The sequence below is a fragment of the Lagenorhynchus albirostris genome, chromosome 18 (assembly GCF_949774975.1).
Source record: "Lagenorhynchus albirostris chromosome 18, mLagAlb1.1, whole genome shotgun sequence".
Taxonomy (NCBI): domain Eukaryota; kingdom Metazoa; phylum Chordata; class Mammalia; order Artiodactyla; family Delphinidae; genus Lagenorhynchus; species Lagenorhynchus albirostris.
Window position 1 is genome coordinate 19,214,669 of NC_083112.1, and position 27,983 is coordinate 19,242,651.

A 27,983-nucleotide genomic window follows, 5' to 3' on the forward strand; every position below is an offset into this window, starting at 1 on the left:
CTCACAAGGAAATTCTTCTCCCAAAACATCACTGCACACTGTTCTAGTTTCAGCCTCTTCCTAACATCACACCCTCATTGTATCAGGGTGGGGGATGGAGGAAAGACAAATACTCTTCTTGCTGTGACTTCTGCCATTTACCCTGTATGTATGTGTGTGTGTGTGTGTGTGTGTGTGTGTGGTGTGTGTGTGTGTGTGTTGGGCAGGGGCTGGAGAGGAGGGAGACTGGATTCCCTTTTTATCTTCTTGGGCATTTTTTGTATTGTATGCTCTTTCCCACTAACTCACATTTCTGGTTTTACTAGTCATCTTGCTCCTTGGGTTTCTCTATTAGGTGAAACCTCAAGTTAACTTGCCCTTAATACTGCCTAGGGGAAGGGCAAAGAGCACTGAAGACAATGGGAGTAGAGTTATTTATAACAGGCGGCTCTACTTAATAACTAAACACAGAAAAACATAGCATTGTTTAATCTTGTAGTACCCTGGTACCACTCTTCTCCTATTTGGGGGGAGAAAATAAAATATAATCCATTTTTCAATAGAGACCATACTACCAGAAATAGATCTGGATTCCAGAACTATTAACTTTGTATTTTTTTCATGTTCCTTCACAATTTGGGCTAACATTTGTTGAGCACTTACTCCAGCCACTATTTCAAGTACTTTTACCCAATTTAACTCACTTCATTTACATGATGACTTTAGGGCTGGTATTGATGTACACTTATTTTTTTTCACTATTGTGTATGTGTGTGTGTGTTTATTTTTGGCCACAAGGCATGTGGGATCTTAGTTCCCAGACCAGGGATTGAAACTGCGCCCCCTGCATTGGAAATGTGGAGTCTTAACCACTGGACCGCCAGAGTAGTCCCTGTACATCTATTTTAAAGGTAGAGAAAATGAGGCATGAAAAGTTGAAGAAACTTTCCCAAAGTCATAAAGGGGTAAAGCCAGGATTTGTGTCCAGGCAGTCTAGCTCTATATTCCACACTATTATCCACATGCTAGATGCATGCATAATTGTGTCCTTTTCATTGTATCACATGTGTGTGATTAGTGCACTCACAAAAGGTGCATGTTCTGATGACAAATTGAAATTATCATGGAGTAATCACAGTTCAGGTAGACAAAAATAGAGCCGGGTGGCCATTGAGAATCTGGTCTCAGATACATCTCTGCATCATGGAAAACCTGAACTTTCTTTGAACTGTACCAGACCTAAGGACACCACCAGCTGTATTCAGAATAACGCCTGCCAGCTGCAAACTTATGGTCTCGAGGTCTTCCCTTGTAACTATGCCACTATTTTGGACCCCAACCAATTGTTACTTAACAAGCACCCTTACTTCTTGCCATCTCCAATTATAACTGTTGATACACAATTCATGTAACTATCATTTATAGATTAAACTAGGATTTTGAGATGAGGAGATCATTCCGGATTATGGTTGGCCCTAAATGTACATGTATCCTTATAAGAGAAAAGCAGAAGGAGATTTGACACAGATAGAAGAGAAGGAGGCAGAGGTTGAAGTAACGTGGCTACAGGCTAAGAAGTGCCAGTATCCACCAGAAGCTGGAAAAGTCAAGGAACAGATTTTCCCCTAAATCTTCCAGACGGAGCATGTCCCTGCTGACACCTTCAATTTGGCCCAATGATAAGCATTTTGGACTTCTGGTTTCAGAACTGAGGATAAATGTCTGTTGTTTTAAAGCCACCAAGTTTGTGGCAATGTGTTACAGCAGCTATTGGAAATGAATACACCCACGTTTACAAATGTAGAACCTGAAACTCAGGGAGAGTAAAAAACTTGTTTAGGACCATACTGCTAGCAGGTGGCCAAACTGGAATTCAAATCCAGGTCTATTGACTTTAAATCCAATGCTCATCCACGGCTGCCTCCTCCCTTACTGAGCTCCTTCCCTCAGTGAGACAGAGAGGATCATAGAAAGAGCAAGACAGAAGTGGTTGTCACCTTTGGGTGCTTATCAGAGACATTAGGGGAACTTTTACAAAATACCACTCTAGGACCCACCCTGGACAACTGAATTAGACTCTTTGGTGGTGGGGCCCAAGTAAAGGTATTTTTAAAAGCTCTCCACGTGATGCTAGGGGCAGCCAAGGTTGAGAACCAGCGGTGCAGTGATTCCAAGTTCATTCCATATATTCATGTTTATGAAAATATTTGTATATTTTTCTACATTTGAATTTGAATTCTATTATTAACTGTTATTGCATCAAGTGCCAGAAACTTACCCTTTATTAAATTAGGATCTCTCTCTCTCCCTCCTCTTTAGATCCAGGAGATACGTGCAGGACAGATCAGCAGGGAACATCTAGTCCTTGGCATATACTTAACTAAGCTGGCATACACTGATACACCCTCTTCTTGTATGCTCTGGGTCATTTCTCCTTACAGGTCTATCCTTTCTTGTTCTGGCCTGCTGGCTCTCCATGCTTGTCGACATAACTCTCAAGGGTTCAGAAAGCCCTTGTAGACTTTCGCAAATCCTGAGAATATTATTCAGCTCCATCTGCAGGGGTGCACCAGCCTGCCAGAGGTTTCCACCCCTGTGCCATCCCTGTACTCAAGGGATTTTGAATCTCCCTCCAGTGCTCCTTGTTTTAGATTCCTGAATCTCTTTGGGGGTGGAATTGCCTTTTGTCCTGGAGACAGTGGCATTGGCAAGTACACAGCAAGGGGACCTTCCTCAAGGAACCACCAGACAGTGTCTTGCTTCCCTTCTACTCTCCTGCCCATTGTCTCGAGGGGCAAGGTAATTCCAATTCTATTTCTGAGGCATAAACCTTCCTTGAGTCCTACTGGACTTTGACTTAAAGTTCAGTCTCTTGCAATTCAAGGCTCTTAAACTTGCAATTCAAAACCTGTCCTCTGCTGGTCTGCACTATCATTTTTTTCTTTAGGTGATGAATACTTTTATCTAAATGGTGTGAAAGGTAAAGGATTAAAGAAGAAGATTTGAATCTCAGTTGTTATCTCAAATTCTCATCCTGCCACCCAGAATTGGGTTCAACTATTGTGCTGCAACAGCCAAGTAAAAGCTGTGACACTGGGCAAGTTACTTACTGTTTCTGAGCCTCAGTTTTTCTTTATGTAAAATGCAGGATTTGTTGTGAGGATTAATATGCAAATGTATGTTTCTCTCTCTGTTGCCACTGCCATTCAAGGGTGGGCTAGATGAGGTTTCTCCTTCTACCATTACTGAGACTTCAAGAGAACTAAGAGAAATCTTGTGTAAACATCCAGCTGTCCCATGTTGTGTTACTGATCTTCCTTCACCCCCAAACTTTAGTTCAAGAGACTGTATATATCTGGTTAGTTTCTTTCTCTTGCAGAGGTTGGATGTGTAAAATGGAGTAAGATGAAAACCAGAGAATTCTGAAAATGTCTCACGGCAAAATAAAGGATGAGGAAAAAAAGAAAGAAAATGGATGTAAGAATCTGGCACTAAAAACTAAGTGTTCAGTAGATGGCTGTTATTCATCTTAGCCCTCAGAAGTTTGGGGTAAGCAGGAATGTTGCAAGTTGTTTCTACAGCACTTTGTAATTGTATTAATTCTATAGTTAACAATAGGACAGTTTAGCTAAGGCTTTGCTCTGGGCATTGAAATGTAGAGGGTGTAAACCTTTAATGTTTTTAAAAAACTGTGAAAATTTTAATTTAAAAATTAAAATTAAATTTCCCTCAGGAAATTTCTTTTGCCTTTCTTCCTGCATACCATCCTACCATTAATCACCTAGTAAAAGGAAGAGACAGACAAAGTGGGAGACTAAAGGTTAAGGATAGGAATGCCATTGTACCTGAAGAACAATTCTTCCTCTCCCCTCTTCCTCAAGGATTCTCCCTCCTACCTCTCCCAACTTAAAAAAAAAAAGCAAACCAAGACCTCAGCGTCTATTTTCCTTAATCACACTCTGCTATCCTTTACTGCTCATTACTAGTTTCTAAGATCCTTGTAGATAAGGACTGCACAAGTTTTTGCTGTGCAAAAAGTAGTTTCTTGATAAAATGATTTCATTTTTTAAGGCTCGTTGTGTAGTGGTGAAGCACTTAGCAGGTATGACGCCATCATCATTTTACCTACCTATCTAGAGGTACAGAGCTCTGAGCACAGCCAAGAAATGCTGTGGGACGAGTTTGCTCCCACTTCCTTGCCTACACTTCCAAAGGAGCTGGGGCCCATGGGACCTGCATGTGCTCTCTCTCACTCCTGCTCCTATTCCCTACTTCTGCTGTTGCTGTTCTCGTTTTTGAGCTAGTATTGCAGAGGGCATGGCAGTGGAGATGTTTTCTTTAATGAATCACCTATGACCGACTTGAAGCTTGTGAAGCCAAGTTAACCCAGTCAGGATCCTAGCAGGGCTATAGCATTACATCTTATTTTAGTATGCTGACTTACTCTGGGTTTACCCACGTGCCCTTTAAATAGCTGGCCTTGGACTCAGATGGTTGGTGGTACTTGGTAGCTCAACTACTGTGTCTACTGTCAATTAAAAAGAGCTGGCTTGAAAATAAGTATAAGCTCTATTCGTATCTGATGGGATAGCTGTTCCTAACAGAAACCGGTAGGTCTCAATGCTGGGTTTTGGGACATTATCCCAAATTGGTTAGATTGGGCAGTAGAAAGGTGGAGTAAGAGACATATGAACTGCTAATGTCTGTTTCCCCTCTTCCTGTTTCAAACTGCACAAAATATCAACTAGCGATGAAAGGAGCCTTGAGGTCAGTCCCCGCATGAGTGTCAATGAAACAATAAAGTCTTTAAGAAAGTCCTACCTTTAAGAACCTAAGAGATTTGGGTGGGAGGGGGGAAGGGGGGATGCAAAAAGCTCCTTTCCATTCCCTAATTCAATAGGCTGCTTGTTTTAGATTCACTTTTTCTTTGCACAGTGCTGTTTTGTGGATCGGGTCACTGTGCATCAGAGGTAGGTGCCAGAGCCTGGCTAATGTCTGTCAGCAACGCCCACTTACTCTTAGGTTAAGATCTTGCCCACAGAAATCGCTTTGACACATTTTAAAGCTCACTGTTCAGAGCAGAATAGGCACCCAGTCATTTGTCCAGTGGTCAACTCTTTGGTGGGGCACATGTCATCTCAGGGTTTTCCATGCACAATGTGTGCATGTGATTCACCTGCAGAACTCTAAGAAATACAGATGCCCTGACTCCACTCCTTAGATGGGTTCTGGTGAAAGTATTTTTTAAAAAAGCTTCCCAGGTGATTCTGATACATCCTCTGGGTTGGTAATGTGGATAGCGAATGTTGCCCCCCATTCCACTTACTCAAGGATCAAGCCATCATCAGCCACCGGAGCCCCAGACACACCACCTCCTCTCCTGGGTGTGCCCCGAGGGGAATTCAGGATGGAGAAAAACAGGAAGCATTCTGTGCTCTGGATACTGGCCTAGTTAGTTAAGATGCATTTCTGAGGAATAATTTCAACGAACCCAGATCCTTGCATCTTCCCATACCTAGAAAGGCACTAAAATCATTAACTTGAGATGTCTGCTCTTTGTGATTAGCAGTGATCCTTTTACGTTCGACTACATGTTTTTTTTTCCCCACCAAAAAACTCCTGTACAACCTGGCTCCTCCCTTACATTTTTGGAGCAGTTCCTCAGAGCTGAGAGGTGTCTCCCGGCAACAGTTCTCAGTAACCAGTGGCTGAGCATCTTCTCTTAGAGGACAGAACCGCTCTGTTTTACTCACTGCTGTATCCGAAAGCTCAACTGCAGTGTTTGGCACAAAACCGACATGCAGTTCTTATTTTCTGAATCTTAAAGAGATGAGGCACCTGAGGCTCAGAGAACTTAAGATCACACAGGTGGTGGCGCTAGTCGTCTCCCTATTACATTTCGCTAGGAAAACTTCAGGTTGCTGAGCGATGGCCGAAGGTCGTTTATTGAGGCTGCGGTGAACAGTTACAAAGGTCAAAGTTTGCTCTACGCCGCTAAGTCCAGCTTCTCAGGAGCAATTCCTGCTTTGCCTGCCTGGGGCGAGCCGCCGCAGCAGTTAACCCTAGACTCCGCCCCATGGGCGGGGCCAGGGGCGGTCCGCGTGTCGGGAGCCGCTGCGTCGACAGCCGCCTAGAGCTTCTGCGCCTGCGCGCGGCGCCCAGGAGCCTGGGTCGGACTCAGAAATGGCGGCCTCCATGTTCTACAGCCGGCTCTTGGCTGCCGCCACCCTTAGGAGCCACCGGTCCCGGACGGCGCTGCGGGCCGCTGCCCAGGTATTGCGGCCCAGCCCGCCCTCGCTTTGGGGGTCGGCAGGAGAAAGGGCGAGGTGGGGGACTGGCTCCTGTGGGCGAGGTGTGAGGGGGTCCGGGGCCCGGCTCGGGGTCACTCCGCAGTCGGTGACATTGGGTATCAGGGGGTGCCCCGCCGGGCCGGCGGGCGGCTTGCCCGGGAGTGCTGCCCGCTAGGACTGCGAGCGGGCTCTTGTTTGCGCTTTTCTGTTCCACGCTTAAGTTTGCGAGGAGCTCCAGCATTCTGGCGAGGGCTGCTCACCCAGTTATTGAGGGGGCGGCGGGGAGCCAGGGTGGGCTCCGTGTGGAGAGGTGGCGGCCGGACGCTTTCTCCTGCTGCTCCGGCGTCCGGCGCGGTGGGCCGAGGTTTCCGCGGCTCCTCTTTGGGGAGGGGGAAAATGCCCTTCAGATGTACTTTTGTGTCTCTTGGAAGCTGTCACACGTAGGAGTGGCTTCACAGAACCAGCCGTGCTTGCTGACTGGCCTTTTCTGGGACGAGGCCGGGAAGTTTCCCATCTCCGCCAAGTAGTGGTGTACTGTTCTGTTTAATAGCGGTAATGACATGATGTTTACTAGCTTACCAACTGGGGAAATAAGATAGTCTTTTGGAGCACTTCATTTTTGCATGGAATATAGTATAATAGACGCAGGGTGTGTGCGTGTGTGTGTGTATAATAGACGCAGGATGTGTGTGTGTGTGTTTATGATAGACGCAGGATGTGTGTGTGTGTAAGTGTGTAAGTAACGGAGCAAGGGCTTGTGTGCCCGTGGCACAGAAAGCCAAACTGTCAGGGGTTGTTTGCAGCAAAGTAAGCGTTTATTTGCAGCGCGCCAAGCAAGGGAGTGTGAGACAAGACACAAATCCACTACAACTTGGTCTTTGAGTTAGGAGTTGTTTTTAAAGGGGAAGAACAGGGCTTCCCTGGTGGCGCAGTGGTTGAGAGTCCGCCTGCTGATGCAGGGGACACGGGTTCGTGCCCCGGTCCGGGAGGATCCCACATGCCGCGGAGCGGCTGGGCCCGTGAACCATGGCCGCTGAGCCTGTGCGTCCGAAGCCTGTGCTCCGCAACGGGAGAGGCCACAACAGTGAGAGGCCCGCGTACCACAAAAACAAAAAAAAAAAAAAGGGGAAGAACAAAGAAGCTGGGATTAATCATTGGCTTGTGTAACTTCTGTGACATTTCTTAATTCTGGTTTCAGAGGGTCAGATTGTCTCCTGTTTATGGTTCTCTGGCCAAATGGTCCATGGCTTGGGGGCCTATTAGCTCATCTTGCCCTGGAGAAACAACCTGAGTTTGTACTTTAATGATGGTATCTGCAATAGCAGTTTTAGTGCATTAATGATGTTATCAACACAGCAATTTTAGTCATATGACTCTGGTTGATTAGTGTTCAGTTAGCACAGAATTGAAGTTGGAGGGGACAAGAAAGGGAATAAGCTTTTGGGTAGAGAGATTAATCATAAGTTCAGTAAGGGAACTTGGTTGTAGGAGGGCTCAGTTGGAGCATTTATTGTAGGCCAGGGACTGTGCCAAGCATTTTACATGTAATCTCTCAGTAGGCTTTTCAGCAACACTGTAAGTCAGTCATTAATTTCCACATCATTGATGGAGAAACCTTGGCTAAGAGAACGAGTAATTTGGTCTAGGTCACCAAGCAGGTGAGGTCATAGCTGAGGCTTAATTCCAGAAGTGTCTGGCTCTAAAACCTGTGTGCTTGAATCTGCTCTACGGTTTTTCCTAGAGCATAAGAATTAATTCTTTCCAACATTGACACTGATAAACTTGTGGAAGGGCATGATTAACTTCCTAAGTCAATTCCAGAATTTTAGGTTGTGTTCTGAAGTAACCTCAGACATGTCATAAATGAATTGATTTAGACTTTTTTTTTTCTTTTTAAAGCTATTCATACTTTCAACCTAGTGAATTCTGTGAGTTTGCTTCCTAATAGGAGAAGTGATACTTTTTTTGGCCTTGAACTTCCCTCTTATGGGTCTTAAAGGGGGCTGTCTAGTTTTTAGAAAATGAGACTTTGGTGAACAAATATGTTTCCATTCTTAACATTGTTTTTATACTTTTGGAAATTTACCTTTAAAAGTCTTTATCTCTCCATATAGAGATGCCTAATATATTGTCTTAAACACCTTCTCTTCCACCCTCACATTAAGTAATATAGCTTTAGAGTTTGGAATCACCTTAGTCCAACCCCTTGCTTTTTTTTAAATTTAATTTTTGTCTTATATTGGAGTATAGTTAATTTACAGTGTTGTGTTAGATTCAGGTGTACAGCTAAGTGATTCAGTTATACATATATCCATTCTTTTTCAAACTCTCTTCCCATACAAGTTATTACAGAATATTGAGTAGAGTTCCCTGCGCTATACAGTAGGTCCTTATTGATTATCTATTTTTTTTTTTTTTTTTGCGGTATGCGGGCCTCTCACCATTGTGGCCTCTCCCATTGCGGAGCACAGGCTCCGGACGCGCAGGCTCAGCGGCCATGGCTCACGGCACAGCCGCTCTGCGGCATGTGGGATCCTCCCAGACCGGGGCACGAACCCATGTCCCCTGCATCGGCAGGCGGACTCTCAACCACTGCGCCACCAGGGAAGCCCTGATTATCTATTTTATATATAGTAGTGTGTATATGTCAATCCCAATCTCCTAATTTATCGCTCCACCTCCCCCCCCAACGTTTCGCCTTTGGTAACCATAAGTTTGTTTTCTGTGTCTGTGAGTCTGTTTCTGTTTTGTAAATAAGTTCATTTGTATCAATTATTTTGTTTTTTAGATTCCGCATGTAAGTGATATGATATGGTATTTGTCTCTTTCTGTCTGACAGACTTCACTTAGTATGATAATCTTTAGGTCCATCCATGTTGCTGCAAATGGCATTATTTCATTCTTTTTTATGGCTGAGTAGTATTTCACTGTATATGTGTACCACATCTTCTTTATCCATTCGTCTTTCAATGGACATTTAGGTTGCTTCCACGTCTTGGCTATTGTAAATGGTGCTGCAGTGAAAATTGGGTCTAACCTCTTGCTTTTGTACATGGGGACATAGAGGTGCAGGGCCTAAGGAATCTTGTTCAAGGTCACCGACTGAGTTTAGCAAATTCTCTTAAACGTTTTGTTTAGTTCTCTGACCCTTTTCTAGTTTCTCTGTATCTTTTTTCCAGTGTATATTTGGTAAAAATAGTTCAGGTTAAATAATTTAAGGTATCTTCTTGTTTGTTGTGAATCATACTCCCCAGTAACTACATTTTTCCACTTTTGACTAAGTATTATTTAAACTAGGTATGTGATTGGATAGGTGGTGGGGTAGGAATTTGGCCAGGAATTTGTGGCCTTTTGGCAGTAGGAGTCTTCTAAGTGATAATATCAGGAAAGAAAAATACTTAAATGTGGGAATCTTTGTGATTATGCAGTGATTTGTATTACCAACATAATTCACAGCTGATGATATTTCAAGTTACCACTTCTAGTGGTGCAAGGAAAGGATTATCAAAATATTTCAGATATTTAAAAAAAACTTTAAAGTGGTATAAAAAGCTATCAGCAATACCTTATGAGTACTACTAATTCTTTGTAAATAAAGATATTTGAAAATACATATAGATATCTGAAAGAAACCATAAAAATATACTTAGAGTTTTTTCTTTTTTTTTTTTTTTTGTTGCGGTACGCGGGCCTCTCACTGTCGTGGCCTCTCCCGTTGCGGAGCACAGGCTCCGGACGCGCAGGCTCAGCGGCCATGGCTCACGGGCCCGGCCGCTCCGTGGCATGTGGGATCTTCCCGGACCGGGGCACGAACCCGTGTCCCCTGCATCGGCAGGCAGACTCTCAACCACTGCACCACCTGGGAAGCCCTATATTTAGAGTTTTGCATCATGGATTTATCCTCAGCCTTTTTTGGAAAAATTTCAAACTGATAGGTATGTTCCAGCCAGTACATTGAACACCCATATTGCCTTCACCTACATTTAACTTTATGCCACATTTGCTTTATCTTTAAAAAAATTATATGATATGCAGTCATATAATTTATATACATATGTATGTATGTATAAATTATATTCATTTATTTTTGCTGAACCGTTTGAGAGTAAGTTGCAGGTATCATGGCACTTCTTCACCCTTAGATGTTTCAGTGTATGTCTCTTAAGAATAAGGACATTTTCCTAAATAACCACAATATAGTTATCATACTTAGGAAATTTAAAATTGCTGAAATACTTATATCTAGTGTATAAGTCAGATTCACATTTCCCCAGTTGTCCCTAAAGTGTCCTCTATAAATGTTAGATTTTTTTTTTTTTTTAACTAGGATCAGGCCTCTATGGTATTTTTTTCTGGTCTGTCCAGCTAATTAGGTGCCACTTAGTGACTGTGATTGCTCTTATATGTGTTGCAGCTGTTTATTTATACATCTGTGAACTCTGTGGTTGGCCTCATTCTTTATGTGTTCCTGGTAGTGTCTGGTATATAGGCATTCAAAAATGTTTCAGTGTATGACTATTTTTGTCAAGCTTATGCTAGGTACTCCCCCTTTCCCCCTTATTTTCATTATTTTGAGGTATAGTTTATGTACAGCAAAGTGCATAATTTATGTACAACTTCAGTGGATAGCTAGATTAATTTTTATGTAGGTGTCCATGTACATAATGGTGTAGCCACCATTCAGATCAAGATATACATACAGTGTTTTTAGCCCTCAGAAGGCACTCTCTTTACCAATACTCACCAACAGAAGGTAACCACTTATTCTGACTTCCATCATTGTATGTTAATTCTGACTGGGTCCGAACTATATAAAAAGAAATCATATATGTATGTATTCTTGTGTCTGTCTTCTTTCCCTTAAAATTATATTTGTGAGATTAATCCATTGTTTTGTGAGCAGTAGGTTTTTTCTTTTTTGCTCTGTAGTATTCTATTATATTAATATACTACAGTTTACCCATTCTTCTATTGATGGGCAACTGAGTCATTTCCATTTTTTTGTCTATATGAATAAGCCTGCTATGAGCATTCTTATATATGCCTTTTGGTAGACTAAGCACTCATTTCTGTTGAGTATATACCCAGGAATGAGATTTCACAAGGTAGATGTATACTGAAGTTAGGGAAGTTGTTGGTTTTTAATATTAAAGTGAAACTAAATCAGGGAATTGAGCTACCCAAGAGAAATGTTATCCAGGATTTTAGCTTACCAGATGAATCAGAAATAGCTTGCTATTCTATGTGATTGATTTGTTAGACTAGTGGTTCTCAAACGGTAGCGTGCTTAAGAATCAGCTGAATAACTGTTTACAAGTGCAGATTTCTTGTGGCCCAGTCCAGAGGCTCTGATTTTGTAGATGAAAGGGGGACCCTGGAATCTGCATTTTTAGAGGCATTCCCAGGTAATTTTGATGCAGACTTTTCTCTTTAAGAATCAGACTGTTTTGTATAAGATTTCTTTGAATTCAGTTTTTATGATACTGTTTCGTATGTACAACGTTTCAGTATTCTGTATTCTGTGTGGAGATAATGGGAATGTATGGGTGGATAACACTTAAATGTGTGATTCCAGTGCAGTTTTCCAAGGCTTTCATAGCACTTAATTTGTTCTACATATTGCCATATAAAGTTGATAGGATTGAGGAGTTTGAAAAAAGGGAGGGAGGTGTTTCTGTGTGTTGTTAATGATGGGCTAAGACTAGGCTCTGACTTAGTGGAGCTTTGCGACCATAGATGCTAGAGATCTTCCTGATTGCATCCTTCCTTCAATAGTTCTCATTGTTGTGGCCTTGCCACCGGTGGCTGACAGCTCTCATACTCATTTGTCTTTCATCAGTGACTTATTCAGCTGGTAGAGGGACACCTTATTTGTTTCCTACTTATTTCTTTTTGAAAAAATAATTCTTACTCAGCTCTACTGAGGGATATTTTAGTGGAGAAAACTCCTCCAGCTGTATGAAATAGCACTTCTTATTTTTTTATTTTCTATCTCCTTACTCTTACTACTACTGTTTGATGTATTTTGTTTATTGTCTCTGCCTCCTCCTCCCCCCGACACACAAATACACACTAGATTGTAAGCTTTAGGTGCAAGGGTTTTGTTGGGTTCACCTCAATATTTCCAGTGTCTAGGTGCTCAGTAAGTTTTTGAATGAATGAATGTTCTACGTAGATTGAAAAAGGGAAGTTTGTAGGGCATTTCTTTCTTGGAAGCTTTCGCAGTCCAGTTGTGAAGGACATACACCTGAACTGGGTTTGTAAAGGAGACACCAGTTAAAGGAATCATTTAGAAGGAATGCATTAAAGATGATGTTGCAGATTGGTTCTCTGAGCTGTAATTTGCAGACTATTAGATGGAGAGTTTCATGGAGGAAGTTTACTAGAAAGTGATCTCTGGATCAACAACTGCGGGAGAGTGAAGGAAGGAGGACTGAATAGAGGGAGTCATAGAACTGTGGTGCAGTGCATTGGGGACCTCTGCTCTTCCTATGGAAGGTCTGCAGCTAGGATGGTCCTGAATTGTCCCAAATTGGGCTGAGGTGCCAGGTCTTTACATCCTTCCCTTAACCCTCATTGGCCAGTCATTGGCTGCAGGCTGACAGTGGGAAAGGAGGTATGACTTAAGTCAGGGAGGCTCCAGTGAGGGGACTCAGCTGAGACCTGTCAGCTGCCAACACTCCCAGCAGCTGGGCTATGAATGCCTTGGTCCCAAGGGAGGATCTGGGCAGCACACCACAATGTGCACTACAGATGAAGTAGGGGTTTGAGCTTTGAATGCATGAAAGCTTAATGCTACCAAATCATTCAGTTATCTCTGGTGTCAGGCAATTTGTTAGGTGCCGGAGGAAGGGTGGAGAGAAGAAAGATGGGAAGGATTTTTGATTTGGTGGAAATAGGAGATTGGTTTTAGATCTGCGAAATTTGGCATTGAGGTAGAAATGCTCTGTAGATCATTAGAGATACGGTAGTAAAGCTCAAATAAAAGATAAGGACTAGAGGTGATGAGGAAATAGTTAAAACTACAAGGGTAACATTTGATATTAGCTAGTAGATTAGCTCTTAGTTTTATGTTGTAATTTACTCTGAATATTATATTTTGATATCTTAATATAACAATTTTGTTATAGTTTTGAAGAACGGAGTACTCTAAAGTATTTTGAGAAGGTGTTTTTAACAAGAATTACTGCTAAATCACTCTCTGTATAAATATGTCCCTAATTTCTCTAGGTTCTGGGAAGTTCTGGATTATTTAACAACCATGGACTCCAAATACAGCAGCAACAGCAAAGGAATCTCTCACTACATGAATACCTGAGTATGGAATTGTTGCAAGAAGCTGGCGTCTCCATTCCCAAAGGACACGTGGCTAAGTCACCAGATGAGGCTTATGCAATTGCCAAAAAATTAGGTACTAAATTAAGAAAAACTTATGCCATCTTGACATGGGATATTTGATAAGATATGAACTTTACTTTTGGTTTAATAACAACTTTTGGCTTTTATTTTATATTTAAAAAATAAGTTTTATTAACGTAAAAGAGAAGGTAGAACTTATGATTTTTGGCATTCTAAAATTATTATGAGATTATTCTGCGCCCCGTAGTGCTGATAACTTAAGAATCAAAGCTTCAGGAAGCTGAAGTCCTGTTTTTTTTTTACATCTTTATTGGAGTATAATTGCTTTACAATGGTGTGTTAGTTTCTGCTTTATAACAAAGTGAATCAGTTATACATATACATATGTTCCCATATCTCTTCCCTCTTGTGTCTCCCTCCCTCCCACCCTCCCTATCCCACCCCTCCAGGCGGTCACAAAGCACCGAGCTGATCTCCGCTATGCGGCTGCTTCCCACTAGCTATCTACCTTACGTTTGGTAGTGTATATATGTCCATGCCTCTCGCTTTGTCACAGCTTACCCTTCCCCCTCCCCATATCCTCAAGTCCATTCTCTAGTAGATCTGTGTCTTTATTCCTGCCTTACCCCTAGGTTCTTCATGACATTTTTTTTTTCTTAAATTCCATATATGTGTGTTAGCATACGGTATTTGTCTTTCTCTTTCTGACTTATGAAGTCCTGTTTTTAGTTACAACTATGGGGAAGAAAATTCTGGCTGTGATGATTCTTCAGGGAAATGGTGACAGAAAATCTTACCTGTATATGCGATTGTAAAGAGAGGTCCAGTATTTCTCCCGTCTTTTTTTTTGGACATGAAAAATAGAGAGCCAGAAGGGCGAAAAAAGAAGTTGAGCATTAGAATGTAAGCTCTATAAGAGCAGGGTTTGTTTGTCTTATTTTGTTCACTGATATATCCCAACCTCTTAGAAGAGGGCCTGACACTTAGGTAATCAATAAATGTTAATATCGTTAAATGAATTAAATAGTTGCCTATGTTTATTAGATTATTTTATTGATAACAGAAACAATAGGTTTTGTTAATTTGAATTTATATTAATCTTTTAATTAAAAAATAAATTTTGAGTTTGGAAAGTATGCTTCACTTTATATTTTTAAGGATTTAATAAGAGAACATGATAATGAGTAATGTAATAGCTATACACTGCATTTTCTTCGTAGTAGTATTTAAAATCCCACCAATTTTATGTAGATTACCAAAATTAATCTCTTTTGTATGTACATTTGATTAATATGGTTTTAAATGTGCTTTGGTGGAGACTTTTATTAGTTTTTCAAGAAAGATGTGGAACATTTTAAACTGTTTAAAATTGTAAAAGTCTTCATCTCTATTTGTACTTACTTGTTTCTACAATGGGTTTTTCTTTCAAAAGTGAGAGCATGTAGAAGATCAGAAAGTTGTCATATATTATATGATATGTTTTTGAATGAGGTAGCCTTGATTTCCTTGACTTGGAAGCATGATTTTTTTTTTAAACATCTTTACTGGAGTATAATTGCTTTACAATGTTGTGTTAGTTTCTGCTGTATAACAAAGTGAATCAGCTATATGTATACATATATCCCCATACCCCTCCCTCTTGCATCTCCCTCCCACCCTCCCTATCCCACCACTCTAGGTGGTCACAAAGCACTGAGCAGTTCTCCCTGTGTGATGCAGCTGCTTCCCACTAGCTATCTGTTTTACATTTGGTAGTGTAAATATGTCAAGGAAGCATGATTTTTAATTTACAGTTTTGTTTATTGTTAATCAGAGAAACAATTTTTTTTTTTTTTAAGGACTGATGGTTTTATTTATTTAGTACAGAATCCCAGGAGTGAAACTGCTGGCTTGAAGGGCGTATACATACTTACTTACTTACTTAATTTATTTAACATCTTTATTGGAGTATAATTGCTTTACAATGGTATGTTAGTTTCTGCTTTATAACAAAGTGAATCAGCTATACATATACATATATCCCCATATCTCCTCCCTCTTGTGTCTCCCTCCCATTCTCCCTATCCCACCCCTGTAGGTGGTCACAAAGCACCGAGCTGATCCCCCTGTGCTATATGGCCACTTCCCACTACCTGTCTGTTTTACATTTGGTAGTGTATATATGTCCATGCCACTATCTCACTTCGTCCCAGCTTACCCTTCCCCCTCCCCGTGTCCTCAAGTCCATTGTCTATATCTTTATTCCTGTCCTGCCCCTAGGTTCTTCAGAACCATTTTTTTTAAGATGCCATATATATGTGTTAGCATATGGGATTTGTTTTTCTCTTTCTGACGTAATTCACTCGGTATGACAGTCTCTAGGTCCATCCACCTCACTACAAATAACTCAGTTTCGTTTCTTTTTATGGCTGAGTAGTATTCCATTGTATATATGTGCTACATCTTCTTTATCCATTCATCTGTCGATGGACACTTAGGTTGCTTCCATGTCCTGGCTGTTTAAGTAGTACTGCAATGAACATTGTGGTACATGACTCATTTTGAATTATGGTTTTCTCAGGGTATATGCCCAGTAGTGGGATTGCTGGGTCGTATGGTAGTTCTGTTTTTACTTTTATAAGGAACCTCCATACTGTTCTCCATAGTGGCTGTATCAATTTACATTCGCACCAACAGTGCAAGAGGGTTCCATTTTCTCCACACCCTCGCCAGCATTTATTGTTTGTAGATTTTTTGATGATGACCATTCTGACCGGTGTGAGTTGATACCTCATTGTAGTTTCGATTTGCATTTCTCTAGTGATTAGTGATGTTGAGCATCCTTTCATGTGTTTGTTGGCAATCTGTATATCTTCTTTGGAGAAATGTCTATTTAGGTCTTCTGCCCATTTTTGGATTGGGTTGTTTGTTTTTTTGATATTGAGCTGCATGAGCTTCTTGTAAATTTTGGAGATTAATCCTTTGTCAGTTGATTCATTTGCAAATATTTTCTCCCATTTTGAGGGTTGTCTTTTCATCTTGTTTATGTTTTCCTTTGCTGTGTAAAAGCTTTTAAGTTTCATTATGTCCCATTTGTTTATTTTTGTTTTTATTTCCATTCCTCTAGGAGGTGGGTCAAAACGATCTTGCTGTGATTTATGTCATAGAGTGTTCTGCCTATGTTTTCCTCAAAGAGTTTTATAGTATCTGGCCTTACATTTAGGTCTTTAATCCATTTTTAGTTTATTTTTGTGTATGGTGTTAGGGAGTGTTCTAATTTCATTCTTTTACTCGTAGCTGTCCAGTTTTCCCAGCACCACGTATTGAAGAGGCTGTCTTTTCTCCATTGTATATTCTTGTCTCCTTTATCAAAGATAAGGTGACCGTGTGTGTGTGTGTGTGGGGGGGGTATCTCTGGGCTTTCTATCCTGTTCCATTGATCTATATTTCTGTTTTTGTGCCAGTACCATACTGTCTCGATTACTGTAGCTTTGTAGTATAGTCTGAAGTCTGGGAGCCTGATTCCTGCAGCTCTGTTTTTCTTTCTCAAGATTGCTTTGGCTATTCGGGGTCTTTTGTGTTTCCATACAAATTGTGAAATTTTTTGTTCTAGTTCTGTGAAAAATGCTATTGGTGGTTTGATAGGGATTGCATTGAATCTGTAGATTGCTTGGGTAGTATAGTCATTTTCACAATGTTGATTCTTCCAGTCCAAGAACATGGTATATCTCTCCATCTATTTGTATCATCTTTAATTTCTTTCATCAGTGTCTTATAGTTCTCTGCATACAGGTCTTTTGTCTCCTTAGGTAGGTTTATTCCTTGGTATTTTATTCTTTTTGTTGCAGTGGTAAATGGGAGTGTTCCTTAATTTCACTTTCACATTATTCATCATTATTGTATAGGAATGCAAGAGATTTCTGGGCATTAATTTTGTATCCTGCTACTTTACCAAATTCATTGATTAGCTCTAGTAGTTTTCTGGTAGCATCTTTAGGGTTCTCTATGTATAGTACCATGTCATCTGCACACAGTGACAGCTTTACTTCTCCTTTTCCGATTTGTATTCCTTTTATTTGTTTTTCTTCTCTGCTGTGGCTAAAACTTCCAAAGCTATGTTGAACAATAGTGGTGGGAGTGGACAACCTTGTCTTGTTCCTGATGTTAGAGGAAATGGTTACAGTTTTTCACCATTGAGAATGATGTTGGCTGTGGGTTTGTCATATATGGCCTTTACTATGTTGAGGTAAGTTCCCTCTATGCCTACTTTCTGGAGGGTTTTTTTCATAAATGGGTGTTGAATTTTGTCAAAAGCTTAGGAAAACAATTCTTTTTATTCAGATTACAAGCAAGCTTCTTTTTATTCAGCAAAAGCCTTATGTAAATTCATACTACTTTTGCTGAAATTTTTGTTAATTAATGGTGTCTTGTAGTTTGAACTTGTCCATGGTAAAAGATGTACCTCATTTTAACCTTTAAAATTCTATCTATGTTAGAGGCTCTTAAGGGTCAAGACTTTAAGAAAACTCATGATTGTATTTCTGTAGTATTTCTTGCAAAGGCACTTTATTAACTACCTTCTTGAGATTCAATCTTATACATATCACCTAAATGTTAATTTCTAAAGAAGACCCAGCTAAATAAGAAGGAAAATTTGGAAATGTAATTGAGAAAGTATAAGGTTTTCTTATCCTACCCTTCTATCCTTAAGGATGAATTTCAGACCCTTGACTTTGTTCTTTTATTTTGTTAGTTTAATCTCTTGAGTGATGCATATTTTGTTTACCAGTTCTTTCCTTCTTAATAATGCTGAAGGCATAAACTGTTTTTCATACCACTGATTAAAGGGCCTGATTTAATGAAGTCAGTGAAAGCTAGTATTTCTTTTTTTATTTCCAAATTATTATAATTGGTTTTCTTAATTAGTTTTCCATGTTTTCTCATTTAGTCAAATTTCACTATTTTGTCAGAAAAAAATAATTTGTGTACAAACTTTTTCATAAAATGAGTAGGATTTATTCAGATGCCAGTTTCTTGATTTCTTTACTCATTGTAAAAATCTTTAATGATTTTTAGCTGTAGAAAAAGGAATAGTTAATATATATAGGATATACTGTAACTGTGAGTATTTCTGGCAAGTTCTCTGGAACCAGGACTTACAAGTAGTAAGGAGCAGATAGGCAGCTCTGATTTTCAGCTCCTTGGAACAGAATGTATCTTGTTTATCTAGAAAGTGTGTCTTTGTCAAAGAAGGCTGCAAATGATGATTGTAGTATGGGAGTGGGATTAGTGACTAATTAAGGACCTTTAAATCTAGAGGAGCAGAAATACTACTTTTTAAAAGCTGTATTCCTAGCTACTTTGAGGATGTTGAGCCAGTTGTTTTTTTTTTGTGGTGAGTCATTAATATCAGAAGATATTGATTATGGGATATAATTGCACAGGGTGTGATATGAGGTGCCCTAGAAATATACCTGGTTTTTTCCATCTAGCTAGCAATTCCCAGTGCTGACTTTGGCTAATTTTTGCTTCTCAGTTACTGCAAAATTCATAAAATGTTAATTCCCATTTATTTAAAAAGTCTTATCTCATCAAGCAATATACTAGGGCATAAATGCATTACAGGTGTGACAAACTATTGCTTGTCGTTGTGGGTGGCAAGAGAAGCTGAGTTAACATGGAGACTGGGGCCACTGAGCCCTATAGCTGGTAATTCCTCCCAAAATAGCTCTGACCTCTTTCCCCAGGATTCCCTACAAATTCTGTCATTTTCTGTGTGTGTCATAACGTGACAAAAGTTGGAAAACACTGTCCTGGAGGCAAGTTTTACCTGCTGTGAATAACTGAACTTAGGGATGGAAGAATGGTTAGAAAGAAATCTAATTCCAATATTTTAAAAGACTATATGAGTCCACAAATGAAGGTTGATGAGCTGGAAGATCATGGAGACGTTTCTGGAATGGATTATCAAAGGGATGGTTGTTAAGCACAGAGAAATGAAGTAGTTATAATTTGGGGTCAGTTCTAAGAGCAGATTCCCACCTCCTTCTTGTAGTTACAAGAAAATATGATTTCAGTAAGGCATTTGGCAGAGTTCTTATGATTTCCCTATTGACTGTGGAAATATAGTTTGGATTCTAGTATAGTTAACATAGAATTTCTCTCTGGGTGAATAAACATGCAGAGGGTGTCGATTAATGAATGTCAGCCCAGAGGGAGATTTCTAATGGCATACAGTAGGACTTTGCCTTCTTTTTCCTTTTTCCAGTGTTTTATTAGATGACTGTAAATGAGGAATACTTACAACATTTGTGAATGACTAAAGCTAGGAGGGATGGTGAATATATTTTAAAGACAATCTTGGGATCCATAAATGATCTTGTCTGGCTAGAGCAAAGGGCGAAATCTAGCAAGACTGATTTGCTCATCGTTGTATCTACAACTCCAGTGCAGTGTCTGGTATGTAGATGTAACTGTTGACTGAATTAATGGAATTGAATAAAATCTTTGTTTTAGTCAGTTGTCCTCAGATTTATCTTCTAATTCTTCTCCCTGTCTTGATAGTTGATGAGATTGTATGTCATTACTTTTTTTTGTTTTTCTTTTGTTGTGAAGGTCTTTTTTATTTTATTTTAAAAAAATTTATTTATTTATTTATTTAGGCTGTGTCAGGTCTTAGTTGAAGCACATGGACTTCTTAGTTATGGCATGTGAACTCTTAGTTGCGGCATGCATGCGGGATCTGGTTCCCTGGCCAGGGTGGACCACCAGGGAAGTCCCCGTGAAGGGCTTTTTTAGAAGGAATTTTTGAAGAATCATCTGTGTCCTTACGGAGTTTATTTTCTTAAAAAAAGAAAATTGACGCTTTAGGGAAGAGCCTTCTTCTTATAAAATGTTTTTGAAAAAATAGAGCTTCATTACTCTTACTTAATAGCTCAGTATGTTAAGTTCCTAGCTTAATTAATAGGAATGTTTGAATTTAGCCCAGCAGAGCACCAGTTTAACTGTTGTCCATTTTTACATTACATTTACACTGTTTGGATTATAGGTATCCTTTTTGGAGATAAATGAATATTGCTGAAGTACTAGAAAACTGACTTGACAGGTAACCAGAAGCAGGTAGAATGACTAGTGGCTGCTCCTTTTAGTTCGGGCATGAACTCTCTAATTTGCCATAGTCCCTGAGACTACTTGTTGTCTTCTCAGTAAGAAAATTATTGTTACTTTTAAGGAAATTTCTAAACTTTCTCTAATCTTCATCTGATATTAGTTGTGGCACTTGGGAATGGTGGGGACTATGGCAAATTGAAATGATGTCTTGTGTAACAAGGCACTTGCGGTCAGTTCCAGTTGCAGGGCCCAGGATTTCCAGTTCTGTGTTTCTCAAGAGCAGTGGAAGATCTAGATTCATAAGAATTCTCTTGATTTCTAAATGTTCTTTTATTTATCATTCAGAAAATATTATGTGCTAGGAACCCTCCCAGGACCTTGCAAACATCAATGAACATAACAAAGATTCTGCCCTCCTGGAGTCTATATTTTAGTGGGGGAGCAAAACAAAAATGATAAACATGGGAAGATTATATGTTATGATTCGAAGGTGGTGACCTCTGTGGAAAAAAATGAGCGGGCTAAGGGGGATTGGTCATGGGTGGGCAGTTGGTAGTGTTAAGTAGGGTGATCAGGGTAAGTCTCATGGACAAGTTAGACTTAAAGAAAAACTGGAAGGGAATGAGGACCTTTCCCAAACAGATACCTGGATGAAGAGTATTCAGGGAGAGAGGGAACATCAGTGCCAAGTCCTAAAGGAAGGGAGGGACATGCCCAGGAACAGGAAGATTAGAGTTGCTGGTGTGGGGTGAACAATGAAGAGGTCATGATACAAAGGGCAAGGGTGCTGGGGGATTACACAGGGCCTTGAGGCCATTGTAGGGACTGTGGCTTTAACTCTGAGTGAAGTGGGCATTCAGTGCAAGGTTTTAAGTAGAGGAGTTATATGCGCACTTTGGCTGCTGCTTTGAGAATATTCTTTTGGGGACAAGGGTAATCTAGGTGAGATGTAATGGTGGCTAGGACCAGGGCCTAAAATGGAGGTGATGAAGAGTGGTCAAGATTCTAGATACATTCTGAAGGTGGAACCACTATGATTTCGTGACTGAATGGATGTGGAGTATGAGAAAGAGGGTTTTTTTTTAAAAGAAACTGCCTGGACTGATTCATAGGGCTGTCTTCTGACTTAAGTGTACATTTCCAGTGTGGACACATTTATATCATTAATTTTCTAAACGTTTTGTAGTAATTGTTTAAGTGTTAACTTTTGGTCATTTCTTATTTGTTTGATCACAAACTATTTGTTACCTCCTTGATCAGCTCTCGTTCAGCTTGGTATATGTGCATTAGAGAGTGGCCTTTCCCCAGTAGTAGAATTCCCATCTTTAGCCTATTCAGATACACATTTATGGAGTGTGGTTATATCCCAGGAACTGCTTTGTGCTAGGGATACAACGAATAAGACAATGTCCTTAACCCTGACCTCAAAGTTTAATTGTTTTTCATAATGTAATATTGGTGTTACACTGCTAGTATGGGCAAAATACCATGAGAAGCGACATGAGGAGGCTTTGAAATTCTGCCTGTCTTGGGAGACAGAATGCCCCTCTAAGATGTATTGCTCTGGGTCATGAAGAGTAGTACCTAGGCTTAAACAGCTAGTTTGGTAATTTTCTTCAGCATGTTAGAAAGGGGAAGAAAAGAGAGAGACCAGCTTACCTGTTAAAGAAGAAAAATTCAGAGTATTTCTTAAAAAATGTTTTAAAGACTTAGAAGTGTAACATTCTAGAATCTTTTGATAAACATACCTTAACTCCTGATAGTCCTCTCACAACAGTACAGCTCAAGAATGTATATTAGCAGGACTTTCTGTTAGTGAGACAATGTGAATTGGTATCAATAGTGGCACTTTCCCTGAAAGTCATGGTACATTTCTACTCAAAGCAGCATTTATAACTCAAATTGTCATAGTGTAGTAAGTTTACGTATCAGTAGAGGGAAGAAATTGTTAGGAAGACATTTGACCCTCAATTTTGTACTTTTAGTACCTTGCAAAGTACTAGATATTTAAAGTATCAGGGAAAGGTAAAATTATTTTCAGTATGCTTTAAGACATGGCTTAATATGAGTGGCTCATTTTTTTAAGTTTGTGGGTCTTTAGGTGGTGAATGTTTTAGTGTTCTAATCTAGAAAATATATATACATGGAATGCCTCCTTTTTTGACATTGTGGGTAAATGAGACTTTACTACATTTAATAACACTGCTTAATATGTATTTTTAATAACAAAATATTGTGTGTTGCATGCTGCTCCATGCTTTGTATCTAATAGAAGTGTTTTTCTTCTAGGTTCAAAAGATGTTGTGATAAAGGCACAAGTTTTAGCTGGTGGTAGAGGAAAAGGAACATTTGAAAGTGGCCTCAAAGGGGGAGTGAAGATAGTTTTCTCGTAAGTTATGTTTTACACATATAGACACCATTATTAAAGAAAACAATGTATATTTGTAAAAGATGCCCCTTATTATTGAATTGATATAAATACTGAGATTTAAATATTAGATGAGGTAAGATTTTGGCTGTCATGTGCTTTTATTTTTCTCAGTTGGAGGAGAAAAGAGTTTGAGTTCTTTTTCTTATTTTAGTCCAGAAGAAGCAAAAGCTGTTTCCTCACAGATGATTGGGAGAAAGTTGTTTACCAAGCAAACAGGAGAAAAGGGCAGAATATGCAATCAAGTATTGGTTTGTGAGCGAAGATATCCCAGGAGAGAATACTACTTTGCTATTACAATGGAAAGGTCATTTCAAGTGAGTAATTGTAGACATGATACATTTAGGATGATCTTATTACATTCAAGTTCAAAAGTTGATTATTATTTCTATTTGTATGGAAAGGGTTAAAAAGGTATGGTCCATAATCTATTTGTATATGTCATGGGAACAATATTTTTATGTCATTTTTAAAAACCAACATGATTAATGCCATCAGACTTAATACTATAATATTGTGGTAATAAAAACTGTAGGCAATGCCCGTCATCGGATGAATGGATAAAGAAGATGTGGCACATATATACAATGGAATATTACTCAGCCATAAAAAGAAACGAAATTGAGCTATTTGTAGTGAGGTGGATAGACCTAGAGTCTGTCATACAGAGTGAAGTAAGTCAGAAAGAGAGAGACAAATACCGTATGCTAACACATATATATGGAATTTAAGAAAAAAAAAATGTCATGAAAAACCTAGGGGTAAAGCAGGAATAAAGACGCAGACCTCTTAGAGAACGGACTTGAGGTTATGGGGAGGGGGAAGGGTGAGCTGTGACAGGGCGAGAGAGAGTCATGGGCATATACACACTAACAAACGCAGTAAGGTAGATAGCTAGTGGGAAGCAGCCGCATGGCACAGGGATATTGGCTCGGTGCTTTGTGACAGCCTGGAGGGGTGGGATGGGGAGGGTGGGAGGGAGGGAGACGCAACAGGGAAGACATATGGGAACATATGTTTATGTATGACTGATTCACTTTGTTATAAAGCAGAAACTAACACACCATTGTAAAGCAATTATACCCCAATAAAGATGTTAAAAAAAAAAAAAAACTGTAGGCAAAACCATGCTGAAATAAAATCCACAGAATTTCCAAATTGTTAATTTGCTAAGAGCAGCTTAAATCATTTCTGATTCACCTTTAGATTCCATAGACTGAGAAAATAATTTCTAGCACAGTAAGATATTCTAACCAAAGAGAAAGTCTCTGGAACCACTAAGAGAATGTGTATCCCTGGCTTCATCTTTTTCTTTTTCAACCTCTTCGTATTTTTGATAGTTTGCGGTTTGTTTCACAAGAGGATTTGATACTTGGTAAGTTCAAGGATAGCATTCAATAGGAAACAGTATGCTTCTAAGGAGCATAACCTTATTCTGCTCTGCTCTCTTTATGGAACTTAGAATGCTAGCAATGAACTTAAGGCATCACATGAAGAGAAAATTCCTTCATAGACCTAGGGCTTGGAAAGGGCATTGACAGTGATTTTATGGTGTAATTATCTGGCTTTTTGAGTGCATTGGTTAACTTTTATGAGCTGAATCTGTGTAGTAACTAGCTTGTCTTTTGAAGCAGGCTGGGTACATATTTGGTAGCCCTAGTCAGGATTTGATGTAGAACATCACTAATTACGTAATTAGTAATGTAACAAAAATTTTAAGGGGTCATGAAAATGTTTTCTTATATAAAATAGCTTTTTTAAAAATAGCTATTTTCCATATTGTGATTTTTTTTTACAGTTCATTTTCTTGTAATGTTTGAGTGATATTATAAAATATCTTTTGTAACTTTGAATTTTTATAAGAAAGTATTTTTTAAGGTATAACACTAGATGGTAGTAAAAACCCACTCAGAATATAAGATTAAAGAACATTGTTTTGTTTGTAAGTGATGTCTTTACCTCTGTAGGTTTCTTTATGTGATAGAATTTAGTTTTGTAAGTTACTTTAGAAATCCCATGACAATAACCTTATATATTACAAATATTTGCAAAAATTATGTTTTTACAAATTCATTTAGTTTCACTACATTTTCTTTTCCTTTTCATTGATGTTATATATCAACATCTGTCATTTTGTTAGTTGTTAATGTTTTTACTTTCTGTTATAGCCAGGAACAAGGTGTATGTGCCTGGACAGTTTGAGATATGAGTCCTGTAATATTGGATAGAGTAGCTCATCTTGATTAGAATAAATGTAGCAAACTGAATATGTGTTATTAAAGATATGAATATAACACAGTGAATATATTGTATTAAAGATATGTTAAAGCACTATGAAAAATGGTCAAATTTGATTTTAAGAACTTGAATTATTGGAGAACTCTGAGTCTTATTAAGGAAAAATGTTTTTATTTCATTTGCACCAGTAATATATAGTTGTAATAATTCATGCTAAAAATTCAGTAGTACTAGTTGAACTATCTGGCCAAAGACATTATAATGTGCTTTGATGCTATCATATTAGGCCAATGTGGAGTTGTTGGTGTTACTTTTGGGGTAAAAAGAACTATTTTGGGATTCCCTCTGGACAGGTTCCTGTTAAACGACAAAAAATAAGTCGGCTATTTAAAAAGAAAAGCCCATTTTGATTGAACTAAAGTCATATGCTTAGGACTTAACTGATCTTTTTTTATTTTAATATGTGGGCTTAAAAAAAAACCTATTTATTTTTGGCTGCGTTGGGTCTTGGTTGCTGTGTGCAGGCTTTCTCTAGTTGCAGTGAGCGGGGGCTACTCTTTGTTGCCGTGTGTGGGCTTCTCATTGCGGTGGCTTCTCTTGTTGAAGAGCACGTATGGTACGCGGGCTCAGTAGTTGTGGCGCATGGGCTTAGTTGCTCTGTGGCATGTGGGATCTTCCCGGACCAGGGCTCGAACCCGTGTCCCCTGAATTGGCAGGCGGATTCTTAACAACTGCGCCACCAGGGAAGTCGAGGACTTAACTGATCTTTAAAAATTGCTTTTGTTGCTTATCTGTTTTCAGAAGATGAATCATAAACTCTACTGGTATTCTTTGTATGTATTGCATCAGGAAGCCTGGGCAGATATGTACCATGGGGTTGACATGCCAAAAAAAAAAATCAATTTAAATTCCTATTCTGTGTTTTGGTACTTTTAAAAAATCAGATTTCTTAACATTTTCCCAGTGCCTGTTGGGAACTTCTGGACTGAGACAAATCTGATTTAACAAATCACATTTGCTGCTTTATTTTCCTAGTAAAACATTGCAATCTGCTGTAAATGAATGGTACGTTTAACTGTGTCAGTTTTTTACTTTGCTTGGATTAAATATAAAATGTGCCGTGAGAATTCCAAATTTTATTTTCCATACTTTTCTTAAAAAGAGATACTTATTTTAAGTGGCCTCTTTGTCATATGATTTTAAATTCAAATCCATTTTAAGGCAAAACCTTTTGTAAGACCAACAAGAAAAGAGGAATTTAGGTTAAGAAGGTGAAAATAGCATTATTAATTTATTTGAAATTACAGTTCTTTGCTAGAACTTAAATTGTTCTGAAAGCTTATTACTAAGATTTAAAAGTTAAAACCAAATCATTTAAACAGAAGCACCAGTTCATTCAGCAGTCATGATCATATGCAAAACTACAGTCATTGTTTTAACTGATCTCTATTTTATTTACCTATGTAAGCTTTCTTCTGACTAATTGGCTATAAATTTTGGGGTTTCTTTCTAGTTAGTCAGGGAATTAGTACAAAGAGAATTTGTTCACTTTCTTTTATATATTTATTATTTCATATGTATTTTTTTTTAGACTTTTCTCTAACTTATAGCGAACTGTTGGAGATCTAATCATTACTTTAGTGAGAAACGTTTTTCCCCCAGTAGTGCTGCCTTTTATGTGGCTCTTCACTTCTCTTATCAGTAGATATGAAAAGAAAAGGACAGTAAAACTAGAATAAAATGTTCAAATACTTTAAAAGTTTGTTGATTCTACCTTTTCAGTTGAATAAAATTGTATTGGGGGTTATCTGTAGATTAATTTACTTATATTTTACTTCAGTAGCATGACAGTAGATTCATTTATCTATATTTTACTTTAATAGCATGATACTAGTTGATAGATTCTTTTTAAATCTGAGTGTTTTCCTCTCTCTTTAGATCTCTTTAAAAGCTTATAATTTTGAATTGCCTTTCTAGGGGAAAATGAAGAATACCTTTTCATTTGAAGTTTATACAGAAAGTAAAAATTAGACTTTAATTTCAAACATTTCCCTTGACTTAAGCTTGCCATTGTTCTCTTCTTTAGTCTCAGAAATGCACAATGAATTCTTCTATTAAATATTTTTTGTGTTTGTTGCAGTGAGCTCTGACACCAAGTAACCAGAATTGAGCCAGACTTCACAGGTTAAGGGCACAGTCCTCCACATAAGTGCCCTCACTTCAGACATCAGCCTCAAGGTTGGGGGTCCCCAGGTCACCCTCACTTCTGACGAGCTGGCAACAAGTTTGGGAATTCCTAGTACCCCTCAGGTTTCATAATTTGCTAGAATGACTCACAGAACTTAGGAAAATACTACACTTGTGATTACAGTTTTACTATTGCCAAAGGATACAAATCAGAACCAGCAAAATGGACAGATGATGCATAGGGCAAGGTCTGGGAGAGTCCCAAGCATAAAGTTTCCATTTGCTTCAGGGATGTGTCACCCTCCTGACATATTGATATGTGACAATACACAGAATATTGGCAACCACAAAAGCCCACTGAGTTTCTAGTCGAGTTGTATTTATTTTTTAAATTGTGGTCAAAACATAGAATA

At 38.9% G+C, this 27,983-nt stretch overlaps 1 protein-coding gene across 3 annotated transcripts in view; it reads left to right on the forward strand.

The window, feature by feature from the left end:
* Positions 1-6,096: 6,096 nt before the first annotated feature.
* The window catches only part of SUCLA2 (succinate-CoA ligase ADP-forming subunit beta), a 49,029-nt gene continuing 27,142 nt past the window's right edge, over positions 6,097-27,983 (forward strand). For all 3 annotated transcript variants that reach the window (XR_009536774.1, XR_009536775.1, XM_060129173.1), the window contains exons 1-4: positions 6,097-6,252; positions 13,500-13,680; positions 23,007-23,106; positions 23,300-23,462. Coding sequence is in view for 1 of the 3 variants with exons in the window: in XM_060129173.1 (XP_059985156.1) it covers positions 6,163-6,252; positions 13,500-13,680; positions 23,007-23,106; positions 23,300-23,462 (534 nt within the window). In the remaining 2 variants the exon portion in view is untranslated. The remainder of the gene's footprint in view (positions 6,253-13,499; positions 13,681-23,006; positions 23,107-23,299; positions 23,463-27,983) is intronic.